Here is a 27,695-nt window from a genome sequence, read left to right as displayed (position 1 = left end):
CATGTCCAAGTTCTATACACTCACTACATGTGAGGCTTTGTAAAACGTGAACCTAAGCTTCAGTTTTTCATCTGCAAACTGAGGCTACTAGTCATTGTTGTAAAGATTAAATGCAATACGTGTATAAAATGCCTACTATAGTGCCTGACCTGTAATAGGAGCTCATTAAGTGGTAGTCACAACCTAACTTTCACCAAGCTCCTTATATCTAACTAGAGGCCCGGTGCACAAAATTTGTGCACTCAGGGGGAAAGGGGGGGGGGGGGTCCCTCAGCCTGGCCTGTGCCCTCTCGCAGTCTGGGACCCCTTGGGAGATAATGCCCTGCTGGCTTAGGCCTGCTCCCAGGTGGCAGAGGTCAGGCCCAATCCCTAGGTGCAGCCCCTGGTCAGGCTCAGAGCAGGGCCAATTGGGGAATTGGGGCGCCGCCCCCTGTCATGCACAGAAGCAGGGCGGATTGGGAGGTTGTGATGCCACCCTCAGTCATGCTCAGGGTAGGGCCGATTGGGGGGTTGGGGCACTGCCACCTGTCACACTCAAGGCAGGGTCGATAGGGAGGTTGCGGCACCAGCCCCTGTCACGCACAGGGCAGGGCCAATCAGGGGGTTGGGGCGCTGCCCCCTGTCACGCACAGGGCAGGGCCCATCAGGGTGGTTGGGGCTCCTTAGCCTGTCATGCACAGAGTAGGGCCCATCAGGGGGTTGGGGAGCTCCCCCCTGTCACGCACAGAGCAGGGTCGATCAGGGGGTTGGGAAGCTCCCCCCTGTCACGCACAGAGCAGGGCCCATCAGGGGGTTGAGGAGCTCCCCCCTGTCACTCACGGAGTAGGGCCGATAGGGGAGTTGGGGCACTGCCCCCTGTCACACACAGAGCAGGGCGGATCAGGGGGTTAGGGTGCTGCCCTCTATCACCCACAGAGCAGGGCCGATCAGGGTGTTGGGGTGCCACCACTCTCACACTCAGGGCAGGGCCGATGGGGAGGTTATGGTTCTACCCTGTCACACACAGAGCAGGGCCAATCAAGGGGTTGGGGCGCCGCAGCCTGTCACATACAGAGCCGCAGGGCGATCAGGGGGTTGGGGAGCTCCCCCCTATCAGGCACAGAGCAGGGCTGATCAGGGGGTTGGGGCGCCTTCCCCTGCCATGAACAGAGCAGGGCCGATAGGGAGGTTGTGGCCCCGCCCCCATCACACACAGAGCCACAGGGCGATCAGGAGGTTTGGGCACTGCCCCCTGTCACGCTGATCCTGGTGCTGGGAAGCATATTACCCTTTTACTATATAAGATAGAGGCCTGGTGCATGGGTGGGGCTGGCTGGTTTGCCCTGAAGGGTGTCCTGAATCAGGGTGGGGGTCCCCACTGGGGTGCCTGGCCAGCCTGGGTGAGGGGATGATGGCTGTTTGCAGCTGGTCACACACCCTTCAGGGTGGGGGTCCCCACTGGGGTGCCTGGCCAGTCTGGGTGAGGGGCTGAGGTCTGTTTTCAGGCTGGCGGGTGTCGGAAGCTCCCAACCGCTCCTTTTTTTCTTTTTTTTTTATTCTGGGCCAGCTTTAGCTCTGAGGCTCCAGCTCTTAGGCCTCCGCTGCTGAAAGCAGTTATCTGGTTTGTTTGCGTTCTATAATCGAAACAATGTATAACTCCAGCTCGGAGATCCCGGCTGTCTGAAAGGAAGTTTCTGGGGTTTTGTTTAGCTTCTGTATTTGTTACAATGTTTCTTAAACTGCAGGCTCAGAGGCCGGCAAGGCAGGCGGGGAATGTTGGTTTCCTCCGTCACTGAAGCAAGCAAGCCTCATATTAGTTTCAAGCTGCCTGGCCGCCGGCAGCCATCTTGGCTGGCAGTTAATTTGCATATCTCCCTGATTAGCCAATGGGAAGGGTAGCGGTCGTACGCTAATTACCATGTTTCTCTTTTATTAGATAGGACTAAGAAGGTTGCCAGGAGGATGTGATATGGCAATGCATTTGAAAGTGCACTGAAAAGGTGTTGCACAGTCCTAAGAATTCCTTTGGATCTCAGCTTAAAAGTGCTTCCTCTGGGAAACTTTCCTTGACCCACCAAATGGATAAGAAGCCCCTGCCCCTGGTACTAAGGCACCCTGTGCTCTTTATCTGGTCACTTGTCACACTGTATTGAAACTGCCCGACAATTTCTTCCTTACACCAGTAGGCCCATAAGAACTCCAAGAGGGTGGGTAATATATCGCTTACTTGTTGCTTTTCCACATCAAGCACATAGTTGCTGCCAAATCTAGCATTGGTACACTTTTAATTTGTTAAATGAACACATAGATTAATGGGGAGATTTATAGTTTTCAAATGTGCTTTATGGGATTGTTTGTATGCATGATAGTCTTGACTATGGGTTTATGACAGCATTCAAGTTTGGTACTTGAAACTTTGGCCAAGTAAGATGTTGCATAAAAGACTAATTCTTTGGTCAAGTAAATTTGGGAAAGATCAAATTCTATATGTCTCTGCAACCCAGGAAATTCACAATGTGTGTTTATATATTAAGTCTTAAGAGAAGTCTTGCTGTAAAGACACTTAGTTTACGTGAACATAGTGATTTGCAAATGAATTCTATCCAGGAATACCTTTTCCGATATCATCAGGCACTCTGGGAATTCCTGGCCTACAGGGAACTTGGGTTCTGAGCAAATTTTTCCCCTGGTTTCTTCTATCCCAGTTTTCCTCCCACCACTTATGCCATACAGCCAAGAGTCAGGAAAGACATGCCTACTGATGTGAACCTAAAGGCAAAATAGACATAGAACCTTAGAGAAAACTGGTAGATACCTGACCAAAAGTATTTTGACCATGACTGCAAATGTCTTCATTTTCAGAACACCTCAAAGCTTTCACAGTTCTATACACACATATCATTGCAGTTGTTCTTCTTCATCCTCCTTGCTCCGTTTCTCCTGCTCCATCACCACCACCTCCATCTCCAACTTCACCTTCACCACTTCCACAACCTCCTCCATTAAAATTCATGGCACACTGTCTATGCCAGATGATTCTAAGTGAACTTCCTGTAATAATGTATGCAAGTCCTACAACCACCTTTTGGCAGAGGTACTTCTGCCACCTCCATTTTATATAGCAGACACTGAGGAGCAGAGAGGGTAAGTACAATTCTTGTTTTGGAAGATGGGTAGGCCATTTTACAGATTTATACTAAGAAATTTTACTGATTAAGAAATTGAAGCTCTGGGTGCTTGTTCAGGTAGAACAGTAAATACAGAACCATGTCTGTCCCATTTCAGGGCAAGCTCTTCCTAGCACAGCAGGCAGCCTCCCAGGGTTAATAATGGTTTATATTTGTGAGTTATTTAATAGTTTACTAAGCACTTCCATATCCTTAATTCTATTTAAATCTCCTAACAATGCTTTAGGCAGATTACTTATCCACTTTATAGATACTGAAATTGAATCTCAGAAAGCTACTACCAGTAATAATAATAGAGATAAAATTAATGATAACTACATCCCACTCTGACAAATGGCTAGCTCAAGGCAAAAGAGCTCCAAAAGGGTAGATCTGGGGCTCAGACGCCGTCTTCTGATGCCAAGTCCAGAATCTGCCACACCCTCCAAAGACGGGTCTCTCCAACAAGTCCTTAGCATGCGTGGCCCAGCTGCGGCAGGGGAGGGAGGTTTACAGCACCACCTCGGCATTCGGTTGGTGTGGTTTTTAAAGTGACTCAACATCTTCCATTAATTAGAGTTCCTGTTACCATGGTGATGGTTTATTATTGCTAGGCTGATAAGATGGCCAAGTCAAGAATATTATCTTCCTCGTTTTCCCTTGCACTCTCCAGCAATGTTTTGTCTCTTTTTTTCTCTGATCACCTAACATAACTGACCTTTCTGCCTCATGGTGTGATGAGGTGGTCCTGAAGCAGGGACCCCCGTTGAATCTCCGGTGAAAATCTTTGGGATTTTTTTCCCTTTTGCTCAGAGCAGAGGCTCTGTTGAATCAACTTGATTCAAATTTCATCTCTGACATTTATCAGCTCTCTGATCATGAACTAGTTAAGTATCTTCCCTGGGCCTTGTTTTTCCATCTGGAATAAGGGATAAGAAAGTTTAACAGGCAAGGTTATGTGGAGAATGTGGTGTAACAAACAGGAAGATGCTAGCACAGAGCATGGAATGTAGTGGGAACACAATAAGTGGTAGCAGTTGTAACCATTAAAATAACAGCAATAATTATTATTTACAGAGAGATGAGATGAGACAAAGACATAAGGTTAGGAGTTAAGGTCATTTTACTTTCATTCATTGATCAAATATTTTAACTTGTTTTCCCATCAAAAGTGTCCTTTTTCTTTATAGCTCTTAACCTAAGATATAGCATTCATTTGTTTGTTTATTTACATATTGATTTTTATTGATTTTTAGAGAGAGAGGAAGAGAGAAAAACATCAATGTGAGAGTGAAACATCAATCGGTTGCCTCCCACACACCCCTACTGGGGATCAAGCCCACAACCCAGACATGTGCCCTGACAGGCATCAAACCAACAACCTTCTGATGCACAGGATGACGCTCAACCAATGGAGCTGCACCAGCTGGGTCTGTGTTTATTTATTCTTAACTGTGTCTTCCACTCAACTGTAAATGTGAGAAGAATTGGGATGATGTTTATTTTGCTCATCACTGTGCCTAGGTGTATATTTGTTGAATGAATGGACAAATATTTACCAAGCAGCTACTCTATCTCAATCTCTGTGTCAGACACTAGAATCATGGAAAAAACTAAAGTAAGATTCTTACACATGAGGGATCTGTAAAAATTGAGCAAAGTGAAGGAAATGGGGAATTCATCCCTAATTCCAAAATTCCAAAAGGGTTTTGTATAAGTCCAGGGACATCAATGGAGTTAAATCTTCTGCAATCTAGCACAGAGCACCGATGCTGGGGGTGGTGGGGGATGAGGGGGCGGGTGGTATGGACATCTCAGTGCTCTAATCCCCAAGGACTCAAGCTGGTGGTGTGAAGCCCCCAACATAATCAGATATTCCCTTTGAAATGTATAGTTGAAAAAGGAAAGAAAAAAGAAAAAGAGAGGGAAGACCTTTCAGAGGGCTTGCTCACTGACTCTGCCCAGAACGGTCTGATCCCCTTTGCCAGTGAAGCAAGAGGTCAGATCCCCACATGGAAAATCAATCTTCCAGAGTCCCCGGATAGAATTTCTCATTCACCGGTGCCACAACACGCAGGCCATTTCCAGACCCGGAGGCGGTGGCCAGCGGCCTGGGCGTCCCCACCCCACTGTACACAGTCAGGCCAAGCTGATACCTCCCCCAGGAGCAAACAGCACTAGAGGTCAGGCAGGCAGAGCCCTCAAACCTGCCCCTCTTCATGGTCTGGATCTCCCATTTGAAGCTATTTTATTATTGCATGAAGTATTAGCATTAGTTGCTTTAACATATTTTGGGTTATTTCCTTTGAAACAATCTAGACCAATGCTTCTCATGTCCAGCTGCCATGCCATGGGGAAAGGGAGTGGCAGAGGAAGCAGGAGACACGGTTCACCTTTGATCTGTCTTATATATCGGCTTCCCAAACATTCTACTACTTGACATTTTTTTGAAAACCGCACCTGATTCTTTCAATTGAAAGATGAGGAATTGGAGGCCCTCTTCCCCAGGTCACACAGTAAGTGGTTTGGTAGCTGAACCAACACTAAAGACCTGGGAGCTTATCTTAGACCCGTGGTCGGCAAACTGTGGCTCGCCAGCCACATGCGGCTCTTTGGCCACTTGAGTGTGGCTCTTCCTAAGCCTTAGGAGTACCCTAATTAAGTTAATAACAATGTACCTACCTATATAGTTTAAGTTTAAAAAATTTGGCTCTCAAAAGAAATTTCAATCGTTGTACTGTTGATATTTGGCTCTGTTGACTAATGAGTTTGCCGACCACTGTTTAGACCAGTGATGGCGAACCTATGACACGCATGTCAGAGGTGACACGCGAACTCATTTTTTTGGTTGATTTTTCTTTGTTAAATGGCATTTAAATATATAAAATAAATATCAAAAATATAAGTCTTTGTTTTACTTTGGTTGCAAATATCAAAAAATTTCTATATGTGACACAGCACCAGAGTTAAGTTAGGGTTTTTCAAAATGCTGACACGCCGAGCTCAAAAGGTTCGCCATCACTGGTTTAGACAAATAAGAGTAACTGAGAAGCAGAAGTGTGGGTCCAGGTGTTTTCAGAGATGCTGCTAATACTAAGGGGCCTGGGATGGGAGTTTACCTGTTATAGATGTTCCATCCACAGCGGCACCACTGCTGTACGTGGACAGCTTTCTGTGTAACCCCCACAAGTGACTGCCTGCTTAGCCAGCTCTACGGAGGTCACAGAGTATCTGTAACACTTCACCTCCCCTTCGGTACAACACACTTTTATCCAGCACCCACTACTTGCCGAGGATGAGGAAGACTTGGCCCCTTACCCGGAGCTCACAATCGAGCAGGGCAAGCATGACTGAAACACCTGCAGGCAGTGCTACGGATAAGCACAGGCGGCAGGAAAGTGTGGAGGTCGGCCTCCCAAGAGGAGCTTCCCAACCAACGTCACAGATGGGTTTCAGTATGATCCCAGTGAGCAGACTATCGGGTCTGAATGTCGAATTCATATCTCACCAGCCAGGTGACCTTGGGAAGGTGCTTAACCTCTTTGTGACTCAGCTTCCTTGTCTGCAAAGCACAGCGACTATCAGGATCTCATGGGATTGTTGTGAGGATTAAGGGTTAATACACAAAAAGTATATAAGCAGGTTGGTGCCTGCTCTAGGAGTCCCCTCTGCTATCACTTTTAGGAGCCCCTTGGAGAGAGGGCCCAGCTGCCCACCACACAACAATATGCTGGACTCCCTATAAAGCTGGCAGTTTCCTAGCCGTCGGAGCACGTGCTTGAATCCCCACTTCAGGATTATCTACAAATTTCTCCTCTGGCACCCGGAGCGTCTAGGCAGCTTACTGGGATGAAGACACCTGCTGTAATCCAATCAGTCAAAGCTGGCCTGTCAGGATCCGTCCTTGTCAGAGACGCTGACAGGTGAAATTGACACGGCCAACTTGGTAGGAGCTTCCCTCTGATCTATTCCGTCCAACACACAGGTTCCTCCAGACCCAGGGTCAGATGACAGGGAGGGAGGTATGGAGGGCAGAGGAGGTAGACTATGAGCTGGTGTGAGGTGGATGGCTTCCGTCCAGTAGCTCAGTGGCATTGACTCAGAAGGTGCCTTCTCCATGCTGAAATTCTCCAACACGGTATGTTACAACAGGCTAGACGCAGATGTGCTCTAGCGACACAGGATAGCTTTCTAGGGGCCTTTAAAGAGTGCCCCTCTTCTATTTCAGGGACTGGTAAAAAATATCAGAGACAAGTAACCAACCTTGACTATTACTCGCAGGCTGAATTGACAGGCGATCTTTCTTAAGCAGGAAGCAGTATTATTAGCTAAGAAGTACTTTGTGTTGTTGATTTTTTCAAAAATGAGGCCATTAGCCTGTGACTTTTTTTATAAAAAAAACAATAGTGTCTGGGATGTTGCGCAAAGGATGCTCCCTAGACTCCTGATCAAGTTCCTGATTGATCTATTTATAGTTAACAGCCCCTACCCCAATCAACTGTAGCCCTTACATATCCAGCTTTCCCTTCTGCTACTCTGAAACCCGAGTCCTTCCCAGGTGTGAGTGGCTGCCCTTTCTGCCCGCATTTATCCCTGTGCTCTCACTCGCATTTCTACCTGAATCTCTGATAGTACCAAGTTAACATTTCCATATCAAGCCCCGCTTCTTACCCAGAACCAGCTTCTTTTCCCTGCCTGTGACTGCTACCAAGGAGAGGATTATGTAATGGCACTCTGCGGTATCAGGTTGCTTCGTTGTTATTTATCTAGCCCGACTTTCAGTCAGCTCCTTGAGGTGGGGAACCTGGCCATGCTTGCCTCGTTTTTTTTTTTTTGTTTGTTTGTTTTTAATTTGTAAAATACACTTCACCCTATGCACTGCACAGCTAGTACTTATGTGTCACCAGTAGAAAGAGTGTGTGCTTGGAGGCAGAAAAGCCTGCATTCCAAGTCCAGCTTGAATATTAACACCCCAGCGTGACTTTGGGTAAGTGCTTTTCACTTTCTGAGTGGGTTCCTCATTTGTAAAAAGGAATACAATAACCTTTCCACATAGACCTGTTGTGAGAATCAGGTATGAAAGGTTGGCTATTATTTTTCTAAGGATATCTCTACAAGAAGGCCAGAGCAATCAGGGTTCTGTAGGTAGCTTTCTTTCTATCTGCTTCGAAAGAGGAAGAAAGCTAGGGAAACCGAGGAACAGATGTAAGTCTCCAATAAACTCAGGCTCTCAGACTTAAGTTAAACTCCTAACATCATTACTTAGAGCTGTGTAGCTTTGGGTAAATCACTTCCCCTCCCTGGGCTCTCATTTCCTCATTTGGAAGATGAAAATAATCACTCAATTAGAAGAGTGAATGGTCCACAGCACGGGCTCAAGAAAGAGGAGTTTCTATTTCTTTTCACTAGGTACTATCTTGAAATGTGCCTGGCTCTGCTGGTAATCAAGTCGTGTCTCCTTAGAGAGGTGGTAAGCCCCGGGAGGCTACTGGCCTCAGTGCCTAACTCAGAGCTGCAGAAGCATAGGTCATCTTATTCTTTGGGCTTCACTTGGATAAAATGGCTGCTCTCCATAACTAGTTACCCCTTCTCCAAATGGCCTAGCTAATTCCACTCGGGAGAGAGGAAGGGAGGCAGATTCACTGTGAAGACTGACTTCTCTTTAAATATTTAAAATCAACCATAACATTCAGGGTCCAGCCAGGAGAACTGAAACTACTCTAGGTTTTTCAACAGAAAAAATTTAATGCAAGCAACTGGTTTCATACATGACAGAGAAAACCAAGAAGCCAAATAGGTGATGTTGAAGCAATTCACGAATCAGAAAGCTGCTCCTCTTTTAGGGATCAAGAGACAGCGGGAGGCCATGGTGTGACCACAGCCAGGGACTAGAGATGCCAGGCTGGAACTAAAACCAAAGAAGGGCTGAGTGGCCAGAGATGGAACCAGAAAGGGAGAGGCAGCTGCTGTCCCAGTGAAGAGAGAAACCACCCAACTTCTCCCCTCTGCCTTCATCTGTATCTCCTATTGGCCAAGCCAGTTGCAAGGGAGCCTGGGAGATGTAATTCACAGCAAAGGAGGGGTGAATAAGTTATCTGAGAGCAACTAGGCAAATTATTGGTCCTGCCATCTTTCAATAATATATGTACATGGCAAAAAAAACATGTGATAGTCAGCTAATGATGATAGTAAGCAACATAAATAGTTATCATTTTGTATAACTCTCATTAAAAGTTTATTTATACCAATAATTGCAGTAAACACTTTATACACATTGTCTCATTTAATTGTCACAACACTCTTAGGAGGTACGTACTTTTAATAGTCATATTTTTACAAATGAGGAAGCCAGGTTAGAAAGGTGAAGGGACTGATCTAAAGCACAGCTATAACCTTTGGATGCAGGAATGAAACGCAGATTTATGGGGTCTCAGAGTCTGTGCTCTTAACGGGGGTCCTATGAATCATACTGTTAAGAGAAAAAGGGAGGGTGCTAGATATGTTGAACATAAAACTTCCCATAATTACTGGGAGGATGTTCTGAAGACCTGGATTCCCAGGGCTGGAAACCTAGAACCCTCTGTGAGCATTAAATTTGCCTTTTAAAAAAGTAGAGATTAAAACAAACAAACAAACAAAAAAAAACAGCCAACAAGCACATCACCTAATGCAGTTTATAAAGGTCCATGGCATTCTTTCTTGGAGGCAACAGGGCCTTTTTGCTAAGAGGATGCCAAGGTCAGTGGCCTCTGTAGCTCGCTGTTTACTGACATTCGATATGCTTCAACATCTGTTGCCCTTCTCGACTGATGGCTGCTTCATCTTAGCACTTCCCCGATGCCAGGCTGGTCAGAAGCCTGAGCACCGAGGCCTCTGACACCCATAGGTCGGTGACGCAGCTTTGCCTGTAAAGCTGGCTGAGGGAAGGAATATTCAGGGAAGAGAGGTAGAGGGACATCCATGGACCACACTGGGTGGTCCCAGGTCTACTCCAGGGACAGGTGACATCTCTAGGAAGTTATAAACCTGGGCGATCCACAACCTGAAGTTTCAACACCAGGCTCTGGGTTCTTAACAAGGTGGTATATGATGAATCCTTCTGCTTCTGTGCAAGTCCATGGAACAATTTCTCGGTTAGCTTTGAAGGGAATGGCAAGTTTAGAATTTGGTATCAGAGGAAAGGTGGTCTTTGGAGAACTGGTGTGCCTCTTTGATTCGGTGAGCACTGTATGCCTTGATATAGTTCCCAGTTTTACCGTGGCCGTCTGGAAGCTCAAAGTAATCCCTTTATTTATGGGCCAGAGACTCAAAGGCCAAACCTACCCCATGAATCCGTTTGGCAGGGAACTCACCGACCCAGGATCAAAACTCTTTAAATTTCAATGTCCTTAGGCAGAGCATACATTCTCCAACCCAGAACAGAATCAAACCATCTGATCCTCTACTGCAGGGATAGGGAATGGCTAGCCTGTGGGCCTTATAAGGCCTGAGAAATCTTTGGGTCTGGCCCTGTCAAAGCATTAGGGGTGAATTAAGTATGTTTGACCCAAAATAGCAGGCTAATTTTTAACTTGATAATGCTGTATGGCCCACGAATGATGTTGTAAATATCCAAATGGCCCTTGGTAGAAAAAAGGTTCCCCACCCCTGCTCTACTGGTATCTTCCTCTTGTATGAACTACCTGGAACTCGAAGCAATACAATGCGAGGAGCCCTTCCCCCTACTTTCAGTGGTTAGTGTCTTCTCTTTCTATGTAGTTTCTGACTTGAGAGTTTTATTTTGCCGTTCTATTCTGCTTCATCACTTGTTATAAGCTTCCTCAAATCCTTTGTGGAAGATGAATATAAAAGATAAACAAATCAACAAATTGGTTGCTTCCTTAAGCAAAACTGCCACGATCCGTGTAAGCAGCCGTATTCCCACTGCATCCAAGCACTGATCATTCCGGGTGAGTCACTCTGGCCTGCTCCCCTTCCCACCTGTTACAGGAGTCCCAGGCTGTGAGCCCACGCTCACCATTCCCTCAAGCAGCAGAAGGAATGAACTTCTTCCTCATCACGAGTGAGGGGCCGGGACAGAGCCAAGTGGTGTCAGCCCTTTCTAGCATCTAATATGTAAATCCAGCTCTAGGTGCCTCTGAAGCCCTGGGCTGCAGGGGCCATGCAGAGGCTGGGTCTGGAGCCAGACCACCTGAGTGTGCAGCCTCCTTCTACCACTAGCCATCAAGGTGACCTTAGGCCAGCGTATGGCTGTCCTGTGCCTCCATCTCCTGCTTTCTACAGGGGGACAATGAAACAATCTACTTCACAGGTTTGTGGTGAGAATAAAATTAATGCGGGAAATGGCAGTAGTGCCTTCTATGTGCTCACTGTGCTTTCCTTCATAGGATCTGCAGCAACTCTGTGGAGGCAGTTGATATGGAACTGAATCTCAGGGAAATGAAGGACCTTCCCAGCCAGGTTCGTTCGCACAGGTAGCAGGCCAAGGAGAAGCCTCGCCCGGCAGTGCAGAAGGTGACTTCGAGAGCTACCTTCTATTCTGTCCCATTTGACTGCCTCTTATCCGCCCACAGTGGACTCAGCTCACTTACCCATACTTGGCATAGAGCTGCCATAATACCGCATGCCAGAAGCTCTGGCAATTACTGCTCATATTTACTGTGTTGAGGAGAAATGGGGAGAGATTTGGGCAGGACGGAGGCACAGGTTCCTTCATCTGCTTTCAGAGAAGGCACTCCACTGCCAAGGTCAAGAGAAGAACTGGAGTCCCATGCCCACCCCCACCCCCCAATCCAGACCCATCAGCTTCATCACTAGCTAACCCTCAAGGGCCCGTCCAAAAGCTGCCTTCTCAGGACTTTCCCAGCCCTCAAGACCGCAGAAGGCACTCTTTCCTTGGTGCCCCATTATCTCATTGGATAGTGATTATAAGAAACAAATAACAGCCGACATTAAGTAAACACTAGGCCACACGACGTGTACTAACATGTTTACCCCTTCCAACACAAGTTGTGAGACGATCCATCTATGATGCAGATGTGATTGTCATATTTTATGGATGAGGGCTCTGAGGCAAACAGAGATGAATTTATCCCAGGTAAGTGGTTGTGCCATGAGGGGGGTCCAAGCCAAGGCCCCATGGTCTCTGCCAATGACCCTGAGTGTTGACTTTTTCATAACTGTATCTGTGTGTGTCCACCTTCTCCCCTGGAGACTCCATGGGCACTGAGATGTGTATAATTCTGTGTCCTGCCGCCACAGAGGACTGTCCCTGTCATATGGCAGGCTCCTGCTGATGAACCATGGCTTAAGAAATTAAACACGGAGCTGAGACACATGTCTTTTCCTGGCCGACTGTCATCTGTCAGCACAGCTACCACAGCCCACTGGCCTCCAGCAGGGAGAATGGCAGAAAAATACATCCTGACATCACAGGAAGGGCCCGAGGAAAAGGTGCATTAATGGGGCAAAAACAAGCCAGCAGAGTGATTAATTTGGCCTCCCCTTCCATATTATGTTTACACAAGTTGATTATATAGCACTTAATTACTAATTTGCCCTACTTAAACCAAGAGTGCTTTTAATGTTTAATGAGATAAGGGAAGAAGATGCCTTTACTTAGTAAGGAGCAGCTATTTTATTTCCTTCGCTTGTTTTGCCCGGCCAATTAATAACATTTCTAAGGAAATGCATCCCTCCTGTGAATTCTTCCTCTCCATCTTCTTCCTGACCTCCCAGGTTTAAAAAGAGATGGAAACGGACAAGAGCCACTTAGACACAAACAGACTCTGCTTACTGATTTGGCTGGATGGCCTGGAAAAGGCTTTGTAAGGTTGAGTTCCATGGGACCCACAAATGGTGCTGATTTGGGGGACCTGGGGTGTATCTATTCCCAGAAATCATGACTTGGTTATTACTGACAACAGGGAACATAGCCATGGGTCTCCTTCCCTATAAGGCCGCATTGTTTCCCGGGTATTAATATCAGATAAGGGTAAGAACTGCCCTGGGGCAGTGGAGACACAAGAAGAGCACAGACATTGGAGCCAGATCTGCTTCATTGCCAGCTCTGCCACTTGCTCTTAAACCCTGGGTACATCACTTAAACTTTCTGAGCTTCAGTTCCCTACCTGTAAAGAATTAGCTATCATCTGACCTACCTTCGCACCCTGCCCAGCTCAGAGGAAGTGCAGAAAAGTGTTAGTTTTCTTTAGCATAAGTAGGGCAGGAAATGGACGCAGGGATAGGGGAGTCCCTTTTGAGGACGCCAGCATATCTGTCATCATCTGCAGAACCCTGGAATCTAGATCAGTGCTACTCAAAGAGCAGGTCCTAATGACATGAAAGCTTGCCCCAGAATGTGAACACACACACTGAGCCCTTCAATGAGAACATGTTGCTCTGGATAAAATGTCATAATGGACTTACATTCTGAGGCAAGGACCTTATCTCATTGCACATCTGTAACACACCATCCAGAGGGGGCCCTGGTCAGCAAACTGACCTGCATACCTCAGCCTGAATGATTGATACACATCTGCATGTTCCCCAAGGACCTGCCTGACCTTCTCTTTCCTTGTACACACCTTTTAAAATGTGACCAGATTTTTTAATGTTTACATTTCTTGGATATGCATGATTACAGATACTCCAACACAAGTTTCTAAATCCATGCTACTTTCTTAAGGTTTATTGCAGAGACTAAAATACTTCTAATAAGCAAATGTAATAATGATTTTTCCCTTCTGCATAGCTCTCCACCATTTGCCTCAATGCTGATTGTAAACAAAACTCTTTCATAGACTTTAGGAAGACTAAACATTCCATCACTCTGCACCCAACTCTGTCCAATAGTGTGTGGTGTGTGTCTGTGTGTGTGTGTGATCATTTTCAGGACTTTCTTTCCTCAATTACAAAAAATTCCTGACTAAACTAAAGGTCTTAGCTTTCATGATCTCTTATTTGGTTCAACAGCCTAATTTACTGTGTTGAATATTAAGTTTATACACCATGGACATGCTATACATGAGTTACTTAGTGCAAAGGAATAAAATACCCACCTATTCATTTCCAATAAGGATTTTTTTATGACACATAAAGGCATAAATGTTCATTAGAATGAAGAATTAATTACTTATAAGCAGATATAGATATAGATATAGATATAGATATAGATATAGATATAGATATAGATATAGATATGCCTAAGTAACCAGTATGACCAAATGACCGGAATGACCAAAACGACTGGTCAACCAGTCGCTATGATGCACACTGATACCAGGGGGCAGACGCTCAATGCAGGAGCTGCCCCCTTGTGGTCAGTGTGCTACCACAGCCAACCTCCCGCAGCCGGCCAACTTCCTGTGGCCCCTTCCCCCTACCTGGCTGGTTCCCTATGGCCCCAATGGAGGGGGGTACCCAGCTGGCCAACCTCCTGTGGCTCTTCCCCCAAGCCAGCCAGCCAACCTCCTGCAGCCCCTCCCCAGGGCTGGCGGGTCCCCCCATTGGCCCCATTGTGGGGGTGGGGGCTGGCCCCCCAATAGGCCTCAATCGCTGGCCAGGATGAGGGACCCTATCTGTGCATGAATTCATGCACTGGGCCTCTAGTGTTTCTATGGAAAGATCTTACATATTTTTTGCAGGTTTGCACCAGTAGGAAATGTTGTCTCAAATAAAATGAAGTCAAAGTGTTCGGTAAACTTTCTTTTAGAAATACAGTTTTGCAACCTTCTACATTTCTAAAGGACTCAGTTCATGTTTCCCCATTATTCCTTTGGTAACAGCCCAGTTCTTAGGTTCCTGAGTAAAAACTTGAGGGGGAAGAAGGATATTTGGGAAAACTGTTAGCTTAAATCTCCATTATAATAACAGTACTATAAAAAGCAGCTGTTAGTTAAAGCTCTTAATTAAAGTACTTTTAATACCTACCTCTATAAAAAATAAATGAGCAGATTATGATTAACAGCAAATACAGTAAAACAATACTGACAAGCATATAATAAAGTCTTCTCTAGGCAAAAGGAATCAGAATATTTCCAAACCAAAGAGGGCACATTTCTTATTTTTATTTCTATATCTGATACTCAACCAAGCAGTGCTGACAACTGTGTAAAGCTGGTATTTTCTATAAACCACACCACCTGTGAAGGGCAGCTGCATGGGCATATTGGATTCTGGACTTTGCCAACCATTGGACATATGTTCACTGGGATATGGTTTGATGGAATAAAAAGAGCATGGACTTTGTATCAAGCAAGGTTATATGACCTCTCCATTCCTTGGACCTCAACTGCACAGTGGGGACTGTTAACATCACCCACTGGTGGCTGCAAGGATTCTAGAAATGATCAGAAATAGAAAGTGACAGGACAGTAACAGGTCCTGCTCCTGCATCACCCTGGAAGGAACAGGAGAGCCCAATGTTGTGTATCTTATATATTGAACTAATTTCTGAAACAGGAATTCTAAACTTGAGCTAATGTTTTAACTTTGACATCCACGCTTCCATTTTGCACAAGTGGATTTTAACAAGGAGATTTACAATTAATCAGAACCTAAATACATTGCGTTTATTTATTTTGGAGAGGGAACAATGGTGGAAAGGGTAGGAAGGTACTGTTAACCAGGTGTGGCAATAAGGGTGATGAATGTTAGGGCCCATATCACATTCTTAATTTAATCCTTCTTTAAAGTATTAATTACCATTCCAGCATTTTCTGTTGATTTTCGATGAGGCTTTGACATATGAGACAGGACACTCTGAAAATTCAATCAGAAATCTGAATCTATTTAATTAGAAACCAGAATCTCACATCTCCAGAAACACATGCTTAAGCAGCAAAGGGCAAAAGGCGACTAAACCAAGTTGACAATATCAGGACCATATGTGAGATGGATAAGATCATAAGAGGCCTGGGGTAGAATGCTAAATGGAACTAAAAGTCATAGCAATAGACTCCTTGTACACAAGAAGAGCAATTTTGGAGAGGGAACAATGCTGGAAAGGGTAGGAAGGCACTGTTAACCAGGTGCCGATGGGGTACGTGCCAGCCCTGGGGAGGGGCCGCAGGAGGTTGGCTGGCTGGCTCGGGGGAAGGGCCACGGGAGGTTGGCCCTGAATTTTTATACACTTCTGGTGGGATTATAAAATGTTAACACTATCAAAATCCTAAAAGTTAGACATACTTTGGACAATTATACCTCATAATGTATTTTAACATAACTGAGGATGTGCGCAAAAATTTAGCTACAGAGATTATTAGTTGCAGCATTATTCAAAACAACAGAGACAATCTAAATATGCAGAATGGGACTGAAAAAGTCATGGTAGATTCTATGTGGTAGAAAATTAGACAGCCTGCAAACATGATAAAGATGTTTCCTATATTTTTTGGTGGGGGGAAAGGTTACAACGATGCATTGTATGAACATATTTTTATAAAGTAAGCAATGATTTTAAAATATGTATAAAAAGACTAATACAATGGCAAGGAGAATCTTCTATAATGGTTATTTTAGAGTAGTAAGATCAGTGTTTTCATATTTTTCTTTCTGCTTAACTACATTTTCTTTAAAATTTTTTAAAACTTATTGACTTGACACACATACATGCAGAGAGAGAGAGAGAGAGAGAGAGAGAGAGAGAGAGAGAGAGAGAGAGATTTTTTGTTCCACTTATTTATGCACTCATTGGTTGATTCTTGTATGTGCCCTGACCAGGGATCAAACTCGAAATCTTGACCTATTGAGACAACTGAGCTACCAGCCAGGGCTAAATTTTCTTTTTATCCCAATGAACATTAACTCTTAGTTATATTCCATTAAAAAAGCATATTATAATACAACTAGAGGTCCGGTGCACAAAAATTTGTGCACTCGGGGGGGGGGGGGGTCCCTCAGCCCGGCCTGTGCCCTCTCACAGTCTGGGACCCCTCGGGAGATAACGCCCTGCTGGCTTAGGCCTGCACCCGGGTGGCAGAGGGCAGGCCTAATCCCTAGGTGCAGCCCCTGGTCGGGCTCAGAGCAGGGCCGATTGGGGAGTTGGGGCGCCGCCCCCTGTCATGCACAGAGCAGGATGGATTGGGAGGTTGCGATGCCACCCTCAGTCACGCTCAGGGTAGGGCCGATTGGGGGGTTGGGGCACCGCCCCCTGACACACTCAAGGCAGGGTCGATGAGGAGGTTGTGGCACCACCCCCTGTCACGCACAGAGCAGGGCCGATCAGGGGGTTGGGGAGCTCCTTATCCTGTCACGCACAGAGCAGGGTCGATCAGGGGGTTGGGGAGCTCCCCTTTGTCACTCACAGAGCAGAGCCCTTCAGGGGGTTGAGGAGCTCCCCCCTGTCACTCACAGAGTAGGGCCGATAGGGGAGTTGGGGCACCGCCCCCTGTCACACACAGAGCAGGGCCGATCAGGGGGTTGGGGCACCGCCACTGTCACACTCAGGGCAGGGCCGATGGGGAGATTATGGCTCTACCCTGTCACACATAGAGCAGGGCCGGTGGTGGGAGGGGGGGGGTTGGGGCGCCGCACCTCGTCACACACAGAGCAGGGCCCGTGGGGTGGGGCGCCGCAGCCTGTCACACACAGAGCAGGGTGGATAGGGAGGTTGTGGCCCCACACCCTGTCACACACAGAGCCGCAGGGCGATCAGGGGCTTTGGGCACTGCCCCCTGTCATGCTGATCCCGGTGCCTGGAGGCCTCACGGCTCCGCTGATCCCGGTGCTGGGAGGCATATTACCCTTTTACTATATAGAATAGAGGCCTGGTGCATGGGTGGGCTGGCTAGTTTGCCCTGAAGGGTGTCCTGGATCAGGGTGGGGGTCCCCACTGGGGTGCCTGGCCAGCCTGGATGAGGGGATGATGGCTGTTTGCAGCTGGTCACACACCCTTCAGGGTGGGGGTCCCCACTGGGGTGCCTGGCCAGTCTGGGTAAGGCACTGAGGGCTGTTTTCAGGCTGACGGGTGACTGAAGCTCCCAACTGCTTCTTTCTTTCTTTCTTTCTTTCTTTCTTTCTTTCTTTCTTTCTTTCTTTCTTTCTTTCTTTCTTTCTTTCTTTCTTTCTTTCTTTTTTTTCCTGGGCCAGCTTTAGCTCTGGCTCCAGTTCTGAGGCCTCTGCTGCTGAAAGAAGGTATCTGGTTTGTTTAGGTTCTATAATCGAAACAATGTATAACTCCAGCTCTGAGATTCCGGCTCACTGAAAGCTGGTTTCTGGGGTTTTGTTTAGCTTCTATATTTGTTACAATGTTTCTTAAACTGCAGGCTCAGAGGCCAGCAAGGCAGGCGGGGAACGTTGGAGTCTTCCGTCACTGAAACAAGCAAGCCTCATGTTAGTTTCAAGTTGCCTGGCTGCCGGCCGCCATCTTGGCTGGCAGTTAATTTGCATATCTCGCTGATTAGCCAATGGGAAGGGTAGCGGTCATACTCCAATTACCACGTTTCTCTTTTATTAGATAGGATATGCCAAGAAATGGGGCGGCTTCATATTTCTGAACATTGATGATATATCAGTCTTTCCAAACCTCCAGAAACCAAAGTCAGGATAATCAGCTTTACTTTGCAAATGTAAAACTGTTATTTTTGGTGACAGACAGCCAAAGAGAACTAAAAACCACAGAAAGTTGACTCACAAAATAAAGCAGAGTGGAGGTGTATATGAAGAAGCACTTAATATGTGATGAATAGAATTGGCTTTAAATGAAGTGAACTTCATGGTAAAGGATAGGAGAGGCCTCAGCTAAGCAATGAGGATGTCTGCAAGTAATGACCTTGAGTGCAGACCACAGTGGTCAGTGTGGATGGTTTATCTTGTGGGTGCACATTACAGAAAATGTGAGTAATCACAGCTCTCCACTGGCCACTTGTTTGGATTACTCTGCAAGACCCAGGAGTCTGTCTGGGACGTGACAGGGAGAGCTGATGGTGGGAGCACATGGAGTCAATGGTTACGAGGCGGGGACCCTCACACTGTGGGAGAAGAGCGGTTTGATGAATTGGTTGATTCCTGGGGCTTATTTATTTTACACTGGTACTTGCCTTAAGTTGATTGCTAAATTCATTCTGATCTTTTGTCACTGTCTCCTTTTGCTTCAGATGTTTCCTCCTGTGCTTTTTTGGGGGTGGTGGTGGTGGTAAGAGTAGGTGTCAGGATACATAGCACTGTTAGAATTACAGCTTGCTTTGTATAATTCTTTTTGGGAAAAAACCCTGTCTCTGAAGATAAGAAATGAGAGAAAGTACATGACATCTGCAGGGGCCTGAAGGAAGCAGTGTGGAAGGCCATTTTGTGTGCATGCCTCTTGGCCATTGGATTGAGTTTTCTCTCAAGGCATCTTGTTTTATGCATCCTTTGCATGTCTTAGGACTTCTCTACGGTCTGTGCTTGGAAAATGTAAACATGTTGACATTTCATACACTTATTTTTTTCCAGTCTGTTAATTTTCTAGGGCCCAGAGCCTACAGAAGTATTGTGGGACGCTCCTAACATCTAATTGTAAGCATCTGGTTTCCAGGTTGTTCAGAATCAGCGAAAACTTTGGAAAGTGGACAGCTAAGGAAGTGACGGGTGACTTTCTAGGGATGAGGGAATGATCAAATGAAAGGTCACAGAGGTCAAGACTATGTGGATTCCATACGCCTACCAATAAAAGGAGGGAGCCTCTTTCTCTCGCCCTCTCCCACCTACTCAATGGCTGAACTTTCACCTGAAAGTGGCAACTCTGTGGTTTGACTCCATTTTACTGATTAAATTGTAGATACAGACACAACCCTGACATGATTCTCATCACACAGTCTACTGGAGACACATTTTTAATACTACTAAAAGGAGAGGAATAATTCTTTAAATGATATTCATCATTCTATTCTTTAGTGAGAATGAATGTTTATGTCAATACCCTTTGTGGGATGCTAATTTGAAAAGGAAATAGTAGGAAGGCTTAGATGTCTAAAGGAAGGAAGCGCAGGGAAAGAGACACTGAGGATGCGAATATGAATGGATGAAAGAACACAAGGTGGACACTTGGGATTGTCAGCAGGTTTCAAAATGTGGAATAGCAATGGGCCTCATAATTGCCCAATCTCTCCCACCAAAAAATTTCATCCACTGTCCATCTCCCTGCATCTGAAACAACTTTCCAAGAACTGAAATATGTAGACATTTGCAACAGCTATAAGTAAAACCACAACTATAAAGTAAGTCCTTCTAATGATTGGTATCACCAACGTAAGCTGAAGTCATCAATTCACGTGCCCAGGAAATTGGGAAACCCTGTCTCCCCAGGCACGGAGGCCCTTCCCTAGGTCCGCAGCCTTGGTCCTGTGGACTCTTCCTAGCCTTTCCTTCAATGTAGAGGAGATAACTGGCTTTTTCTATTTAAGTCTACACACCTGCTTAAGAAGAAAAGTCATCCATCCAATTGCCAGAGAGAAGACAAAACATCTGGCCTGCTGGAATCATTAGGTTGCTGGCAGGAATTACTCAGTTTTCTTAAAGGGAGGAGGGGCAGACACCCTGAAGACCATGCTAGGATCTTTGAACTTCAAAGAAAAAAAATATTGAAGTTTAGGTTGAAAACTATGAATGCCAGGGAAGAAGCAACTCTGTTTTACCTCAACTTGCCAGAATCCTGAACTGGTGCCCAGGCCTGGGGCAGCCAGGTTGGCCAGGGTGGCATGTGCTCTCTGGAGAGGAGTGAATGAAGCCAAGTCTACATGCATTCACATTTGCAAAGCAGTCCCAATCATAGTTATTAGAATGATGTTGATAATTACAGCCATGGCTCTCGAGGTCATGAGAGCTTTCAAAGGTTCTGCATATCAACAGTCTCACAGGAGTGGCAATCCTTATTTCAATATTGTTTTAAAAGGAAATAAAACAAACAAATAAATGAAGCAACTGGAGACACTGAGGCTACACAATAGGCAAACACAGAGGTTAATACTACACAATTCTCGCGGGCTTGTGCTGACAGACAAGATATCAGGTCTCACATGTGGGGCTATCTTTACTAGATGGCAGTGTCTCAGAAGAGGCACCTAGGTCCTTGGGCTGCCCTGGAGACCTGAGCTTGTCCTGAAGATGTTGTGAGCCTCGCAGCTGCTATTCAAGTCACCAACGCTAATATTCTATGGATCTTATCTTAGAGCCTGTCAGGAGATTAACAAGGAACCTCATGTACTGAAGATGTCAGTAGAATCCTCTGGGAGCTATAAACTTCAATTTGACTAAGACACTAAGTCATGGTGTGAAGAGGTGGATGGTGCAGCCCCTTCTTGTTTGGACTTCAGGCTATTTCCTGATTTGTGACCAATGACATTTCTTCTCAGAAAATACACCTTTAAACAATTTGGAAGCCAAACAAATATTTTTAAAGAGAAAAAAAAAATCAACGTAGAAACAGAATAAAAATCAGGATAGGATATCGATCCAGAGAGACCTTGGTCTCAATTCTGCTGTCTCCTATGGGCTACAGACAAATGACTTATAACTCTCTGAGCCTCGGCTTCCTCATACATCAACAAGGATAAAACATCCATCCTGCAGGAAGGGAGGCTGTCAAAATTAAATGATGAGTCTTAGTCCACTCGGGCTGCCATGACAAAATACCATAGATGGAGTGTTTAAATCGCAGAAACTTATCAAATTGCCAGAATGACCAGGTTCTGCTGAAAACCATGTTCCTGGCTTGCAGAGGGCCACCTTTTCACTGTGTCCTCACATGGGCTCTTTCCCAGGTATCGCCTGGAGAGAAAGGAGGCCAGGGGCAGTGGTGGGGCGGCGGGGGCAGTGGGGGTGCAAGTGCATGTGTACCAGCTCATTGGTATCTCTTCTCCTAGGGACACTAATCCTATCCCAAGCCCCCCCCCCCTCACATCATCATCCCTAATTACCTCTCAAAGACCCACCTCCAAATACCATCATGTTGGGGGTTAGGGCTTCAGTATACGAATTTTGAGAGGACATAAATATTTGGTCCATAGTATGAGGTAACTATGCAGGGTCTTAGCAAGCATCTCCACTGTTTTTGTTTTAATGATTATAATTTGCTAATTAGACCAGACAACCTTCTAGACCACCTTCCAGATGAAGCCATGGCAGCAGGGGCCCGAGGCAGAGGCAGCTGCTGTGGCTGCGGGGGTGCCGAGCCCCTTGCACAAATTTCATGCATTGGGCCTCTAGTTAAAACAATAATTGACAAGTCCTTGTTATTTCAATAATAAATAAGTACCTCCAATATTACTGAGTATCAGAAAATCCAGAAGAAGTTGAAGGTTCAACTCGACCATCTTTGTTTAAACACTGCAGTTAAAATCCACACGCACTCATGAGTGGATTCCATTCCTTGGAAGGGCTATTCCCCAGGCATCTATTTGAGAAGCTTGGGCAGTATGTCGCGTAGCACACTCCCCAAAATGTGGTACAAAGAGCACAGATATTGAAATTAGACTTTGCATCTGTCTGTTTCTAACAGTGAACCGTAAAGTGATCTCTTTCTGGATCTCTGTTGTCCACATATGTTGTTATATCAGGAAGATTATATGAAAAGCACCTGGCATAGTTCCTTGTACATGAGAGGGTCACAGTCCATTACTGGGCTCCTGGTGAAAAACCTGGCTTCTAGTCCTGACCTGGAGACCTTGGGCAAGTCATGTAAGCTCTCTGATGCTCAGCTGAACAAATATTTCTGGAACTCTCAGCTGAGACTTGGGAGCCAGACTTCTTGGTTTGGGCATTTACTACCTGTTTCAACTTGGGCTACGTTTCTTTATGCCTCATGCCCCTTAACTATAAAATGGGAATAACAGAGTAACCAGTTATGGGACTCAATGTGCATTCCTGACCCAGGGAAAGGATGTGCTATTGATTATCATTATAGACAAACAAATGGGCCGGAAAGCAGAATGGTCAGATCAGAGTCAGCAGGCAGTGTGGCCAGTATTTGAGCCCCGGAGGTCTGACTTCATAGCCTGTGCTCTCTGCGTCTACTGGGCCACTTCCCCTTTTTGTAAATCTGCTGTTAATACTATTATGTTACCTTTCAAACTCTCCATAAAACCCCACGTGTGAAATGTCTTTTGCAATTCGGTGGTAGGAAACAGCTCTGTCTCCTCAAGAAAATGGTATGTTTCCCCTTTTTGAAAATAAGAGTTATGCAACTTATCATGTGTTCTTTTCGTCTTGGCTGCCAGGAAGCTCAGAGTCAAATTGTGTGCTCAATCACTGCCACCAATTTCCTTCTTCCTATATCTTTGTTCCTTATTTTGCCTTTTAATTCCTTTTTTTACTGACATTTTCATTTGTGTCTCCTGTTGATGGAGGCCTCAAAGGTATTTGGACAGTGTTAGGTAGAGATAAAATAATCTAAAATTTACATGAAAAACCTGAGTGTTGAACCTTACCTGTTCCACATGCTAAAAGAAAGTGGTCAAGGGAAAATGTAAAAGAAATAATTTAAGAGCTATTTTAAAGGAGAAAAAAAGAAAATCAACAAGAAAAACAGAATGACCAACACTAACAGAGGCCAAGTCAAATAAAAACGGCAATAAATATGTCTGAGGCGAGAAGTGTTTGTGCTTTCCCTGGCTGGAACCTATCATTCCTTAATTATATCCTGTGTGTGTTTTGCAAGCTGTGAGCTGCTGTCAAGAGGAAGGACCGTGGCAGACAGGGGAGTTGCCGCGGCCCACCCCTGGCTCCTCACATACCTGCACAGAAGTGAAATCCCCCGAGGCACAGGCACCCAGAATAGCAGCGCCCACAAGAACAGACTCCACCTCCTGGGACAGGACCACAGGCATGCCTGCACAGGACAAGACCACACCTCGTTAGGGAGCAGGACCTGGGCACCTTGGGGAGCCAGCAAGCAGCCCCAGCAGCAAAAACACCTGATGGGAAGGTAGCAAGAGGCTCCCCGACCCCGAAGTGCCTTGTCCCTTGGGGTTCTCTGGATCTAAATGATTTCATTGCCTCTGCCTACTGGTGCAGTAGCCAAGAGCCCCATGGGAGCCAGCACCACATAGGTCAACTCATGAGATCTTTTTGCCCAGGTTTCCTGGGCTTCTGCTAGCTGCCACCTGCCATTTGGTTCCATTTCAGTTCAACAGACATTTATTAAGTGCTTTGCTGGGCCCAGGGAATACAGAGATGAATTGGACTCTGTCCTGCTATTCAGGGCTCCAAGGGGAGATGGATGAGAAAGAGTTAAAGGGGGTTAATTCTGTAACTGAGATGCACTAAGAAAAGGGAAGTAGTGAGAGAGGGGGTGATTAATCCCTGTAGTGGCTTCTGATTTCTCTGAGTCTGAGTACAATGACTGACAAGGCCCTCCCGGACTGGTGCCCATCCTGACCTTCCTCCCCTCTCCCCTTGGCCACACTGCCCCGCCTCCTAGTTCCTTCCTAATTCTGCTTCAGGGCCCTCCCCGTGCTATTCCTCTGTCTGGGCCACTTCCTTCTGGAGGTCTGCACAGCAACTCTTCCTCACTCTGTCTTTTTTAAAAAAATTGTATTTTTATTGATTGCAGAGAAGAAGGAAGAGGGAGAGAGAGAGATAGAAACAGCCAGGATGAGAGAGAGTCATTGATCGGCTGCCCCCTCCACACCCCACACTGGGGATGGAGCCCATAACCCGGGCAGGTGCCCTGACCTGGAGGGGAATCATGACCGCTGATTCATATGTTGATGTTCAACCACGGAGCCATGCTGGGGGGCTCTCACTCCAAGCCTGGGTGCAAATACCTCCTTCCTGCAGTGGCTTTCTGATCTGAGATGACAACTTACTCACAGCAGTTATCTCCTTCTCTGTTCCCTCCTCCCCTAGGTGTCTTGATTATGGTCTATTTCCCCTGCTAGAACCTAAGCCCCATAATGGCAGGGACTTTGTTTTGTCCCTGGATTTGAGACCAGTATCTAGTTCATGCTGAGCACTTAAATGATGAAAGAACAAACTGGGAGGGGAAGCGGAGGCACCAGGTGGAGATGAGGACTAAGCATGCCTTTGAAGAGGTGGGGGTCTTCCCGGCAGGGGAGGGGTACCCCACATGCCAGTTCCCAGAGGTTGAGGGTTCACAGTAGGTTTAATACAAATCACTTAGAACTCTTGGGATTTTACACATGTGTGTGTGCCTAACAAATAAAACGTATATGAAATATAAATAGAAATGTACTTGCCAATCAGGAGATGGCAGCAAACTCCACAGAGGTAAGCTCTACGGACAGACTGTAAAATCTCTTTCTACTCAAGACACCAGGCTTGTTTTTTCCGAAGACTGGACTTTTCTGGAAAGACTCCCCAGATATAACCTCCTTTGCATTCCCACCGTCTCCTAACTCAGCCTCCCGCTCCAGGACTGGGCAGCCGGCAGCCATCTCAGACAAAAGGGGCAGGCAACAGAATCCCCACACACATCCCGAGTGCTCAGGAATACAGGCCCCGTCCCACAGGGACAGACTTGAGACTTTGCTGCAAGCATCAGGTGGTGGGGTATCCAGGAAAAGCTCAGACCTGGTGCCACTAGCCCTGTGGCCCTCAGCATGTCTGTCATTTATGGTCTTTGGGCCTCGGGTTCTCCATGTGTAAAATGGGATGATGATAAGATGGTCCGCACAGGTTCATTGTGAGGATTCATGAGAAAGGGCACACAGGGCGCTGAGCCCATTTTCTGGCCTATGAGGAGGGTGGCTGCTGTGTTAGAATGAACATCAATGGTGAGTGAAGCCCTTTGGCATGCACTTCTCCTGGGCTGGAAACTAGCGCAGTGGGGAGGGGATCTCTAGCGGGCAAAGACAGACCCAGGAGCACAGAGGGCTGTGCTGGCCAAACCAGGACCGAGCACTGAATGCCTTTGCAGGGCCTGGGATCAAGCAGACAGAGTGTGACTGCCACCACCCCGTGCACTGGAGCTTTTTAGAAGACAGCTGCTCCAGATGTCACTCACCTCCCGAGCCCCTCTTTACCCTGTCACAGCCTCACAGGTCCTAAGCAGGGGGGAGCTATTTGCAGGCACCTCCTATTGGGAACTGGAAACCAGAGTAAACCTGGCCAGGCCCCACCAGCTCTCCAGTTGCAGCCCAAAGTGCTCCGGGGCCAGACTGCCAGGGTTTGAATTCTGGTTTCCTTGCTGACTGAGCTGTGTGATCCTAGGCAAGTTAGCTAATGTCTCTGTGCCTCTCAGTTTTCCCACCTGCAAAATGGGGTTAAAATGCCACCTATCTCACAGGTAATCTGCTATGAAGATTAAAAATACTATGGCGAGTAAGGCACTTAAAACAGAGCTTGGCCTATAGAAAGCACAGAAAGCACTGAATTAGCACTAGTTGTTATGATTCTTAAAGTGGACCTTATCTCTGAGGTCTCTCCACACCTGTTACCCTGGGTGGAACCAACTCACTGCTTCCATTTTCCCCTCAGGTCAAGCCCACCTCTTCCCTCTACCCCCACCCCATCCCATCTTCCCTGAGCTCTGGAACGCTGGCCTGTGTGCACCACATCTGGGGCCTGCTTGCCCTCTGTTCACATCCTCAACTAGGCTCTGGCTAGCGGCCCTCTCATGCAGCCCCTTTATCTTAGGCTGGTTACCTCCCTTCACTGGGCCAGTAAGCCTAGGGGTGGTAACACTGTGAGTGGCGCCAGGGTATTGCCTGGTGGTCAGTTTCCTCACCCCCTGCCCACACCTCTGGAAACAGATCCTCGTTGACTTTTCTCCAGTTAATCCAGTTGGAGTGCCATCTGTTCCCTGCCTGGACCTGACTCATAGGGGCACCAATGTCCTCTGGGTCCCACTGGACTCCCGGACATAGGAGGGAGGCCGAGGGCACTTTCCCTGTTTGTAACAACCCAGTTGGCACTGCCATGCCGCTCTCTGCTTGTTCACTGGCACGCTCAGAGGAGGCTTCGGCGTAAATAAGTGAACAGATGACTACAATCATAAATAAGGCAGGAAGAGGGAAACTCCTACCGAAATTGCCAGTACTGAAAAACAAAATCTAGAAGGAGGAACATTTAGTCCCAAGTCAGTGGGGGAACCTACAATTACTTAGGACACACCACGCATTTCTTGAAATCACGGTGAACTAAATACCCAGGGCAGGAGGAGATTCCTCCCCTCACATAGAGGACATTTCCCAGGCTGGCCATGTGCCACACACTAAACCTTCTCTCAGGCACACCTCTTTCCCGGGGGTGTGGGCTGCTAAGGAGAGAAGTGAACTAACATTTACTGAACACCTACTTTGAGCCAGGCACCGAGCTTAGTGCTCACAGACTCATGAGTATTTATTCCTTAGGACAATCTATAGGAAGGCTATCGTATTATTTCTATCTTTCTCAGAGGGAACTGAGGTGACTTGCCGGGAGTCACAGGGCTGGTCCCAGCCCACACCCCGCCCTTTCCATTACTCCCCACTTTCTCCAAAATAACTTCCAAATTCCGTTGTGTTTTTCACATGCATTCCTGAGAGTCACGTACCAGGTCTATGGTGTCAAATCTTTCTTTGCAGGAAAACTAGAGCAATTACAATGTTTAAAGGGACCCAGACCTCTACC

The 27,695-nt window shown here is 46.5% G+C and overlaps 1 protein-coding gene across 2 annotated transcripts in view; it reads right to left on the bottom strand.

The window, feature by feature from the left end:
- The window catches only part of FGGY (FGGY carbohydrate kinase domain containing), a 405,151-nt gene that overhangs the window by 55,474 nt on the left and 321,982 nt on the right, over nucleotides 1-27,695 (bottom strand). Inside the window, exon 14 of one of the 2 annotated variants that reach the window (XM_036351580.1) lies at nucleotides 23,858-23,952. The exons of the other annotated variant lie outside the window; for it this stretch is intronic. Coding sequence (XP_036207473.1) covers nucleotides 23,858-23,952 — 95 coding nt within the window. The remainder of the gene's footprint in view (nucleotides 1-23,857; nucleotides 23,953-27,695) is intronic. 2 annotated transcript variants of the gene reach the window in all.

The sequence above is a fragment of the Myotis myotis genome, unplaced genomic scaffold, assembly GCF_014108235.1.
Source record: "Myotis myotis isolate mMyoMyo1 unplaced genomic scaffold, mMyoMyo1.p scaffold_m19_p_2, whole genome shotgun sequence".
In the NCBI taxonomy this organism is placed as follows: Eukaryota; Metazoa; Chordata; class Mammalia; order Chiroptera; family Vespertilionidae; genus Myotis; species Myotis myotis.
Note: the sequence above shows the minus strand (reverse complement) of the source record. Positions and strands in the feature narration are given on the sequence as shown.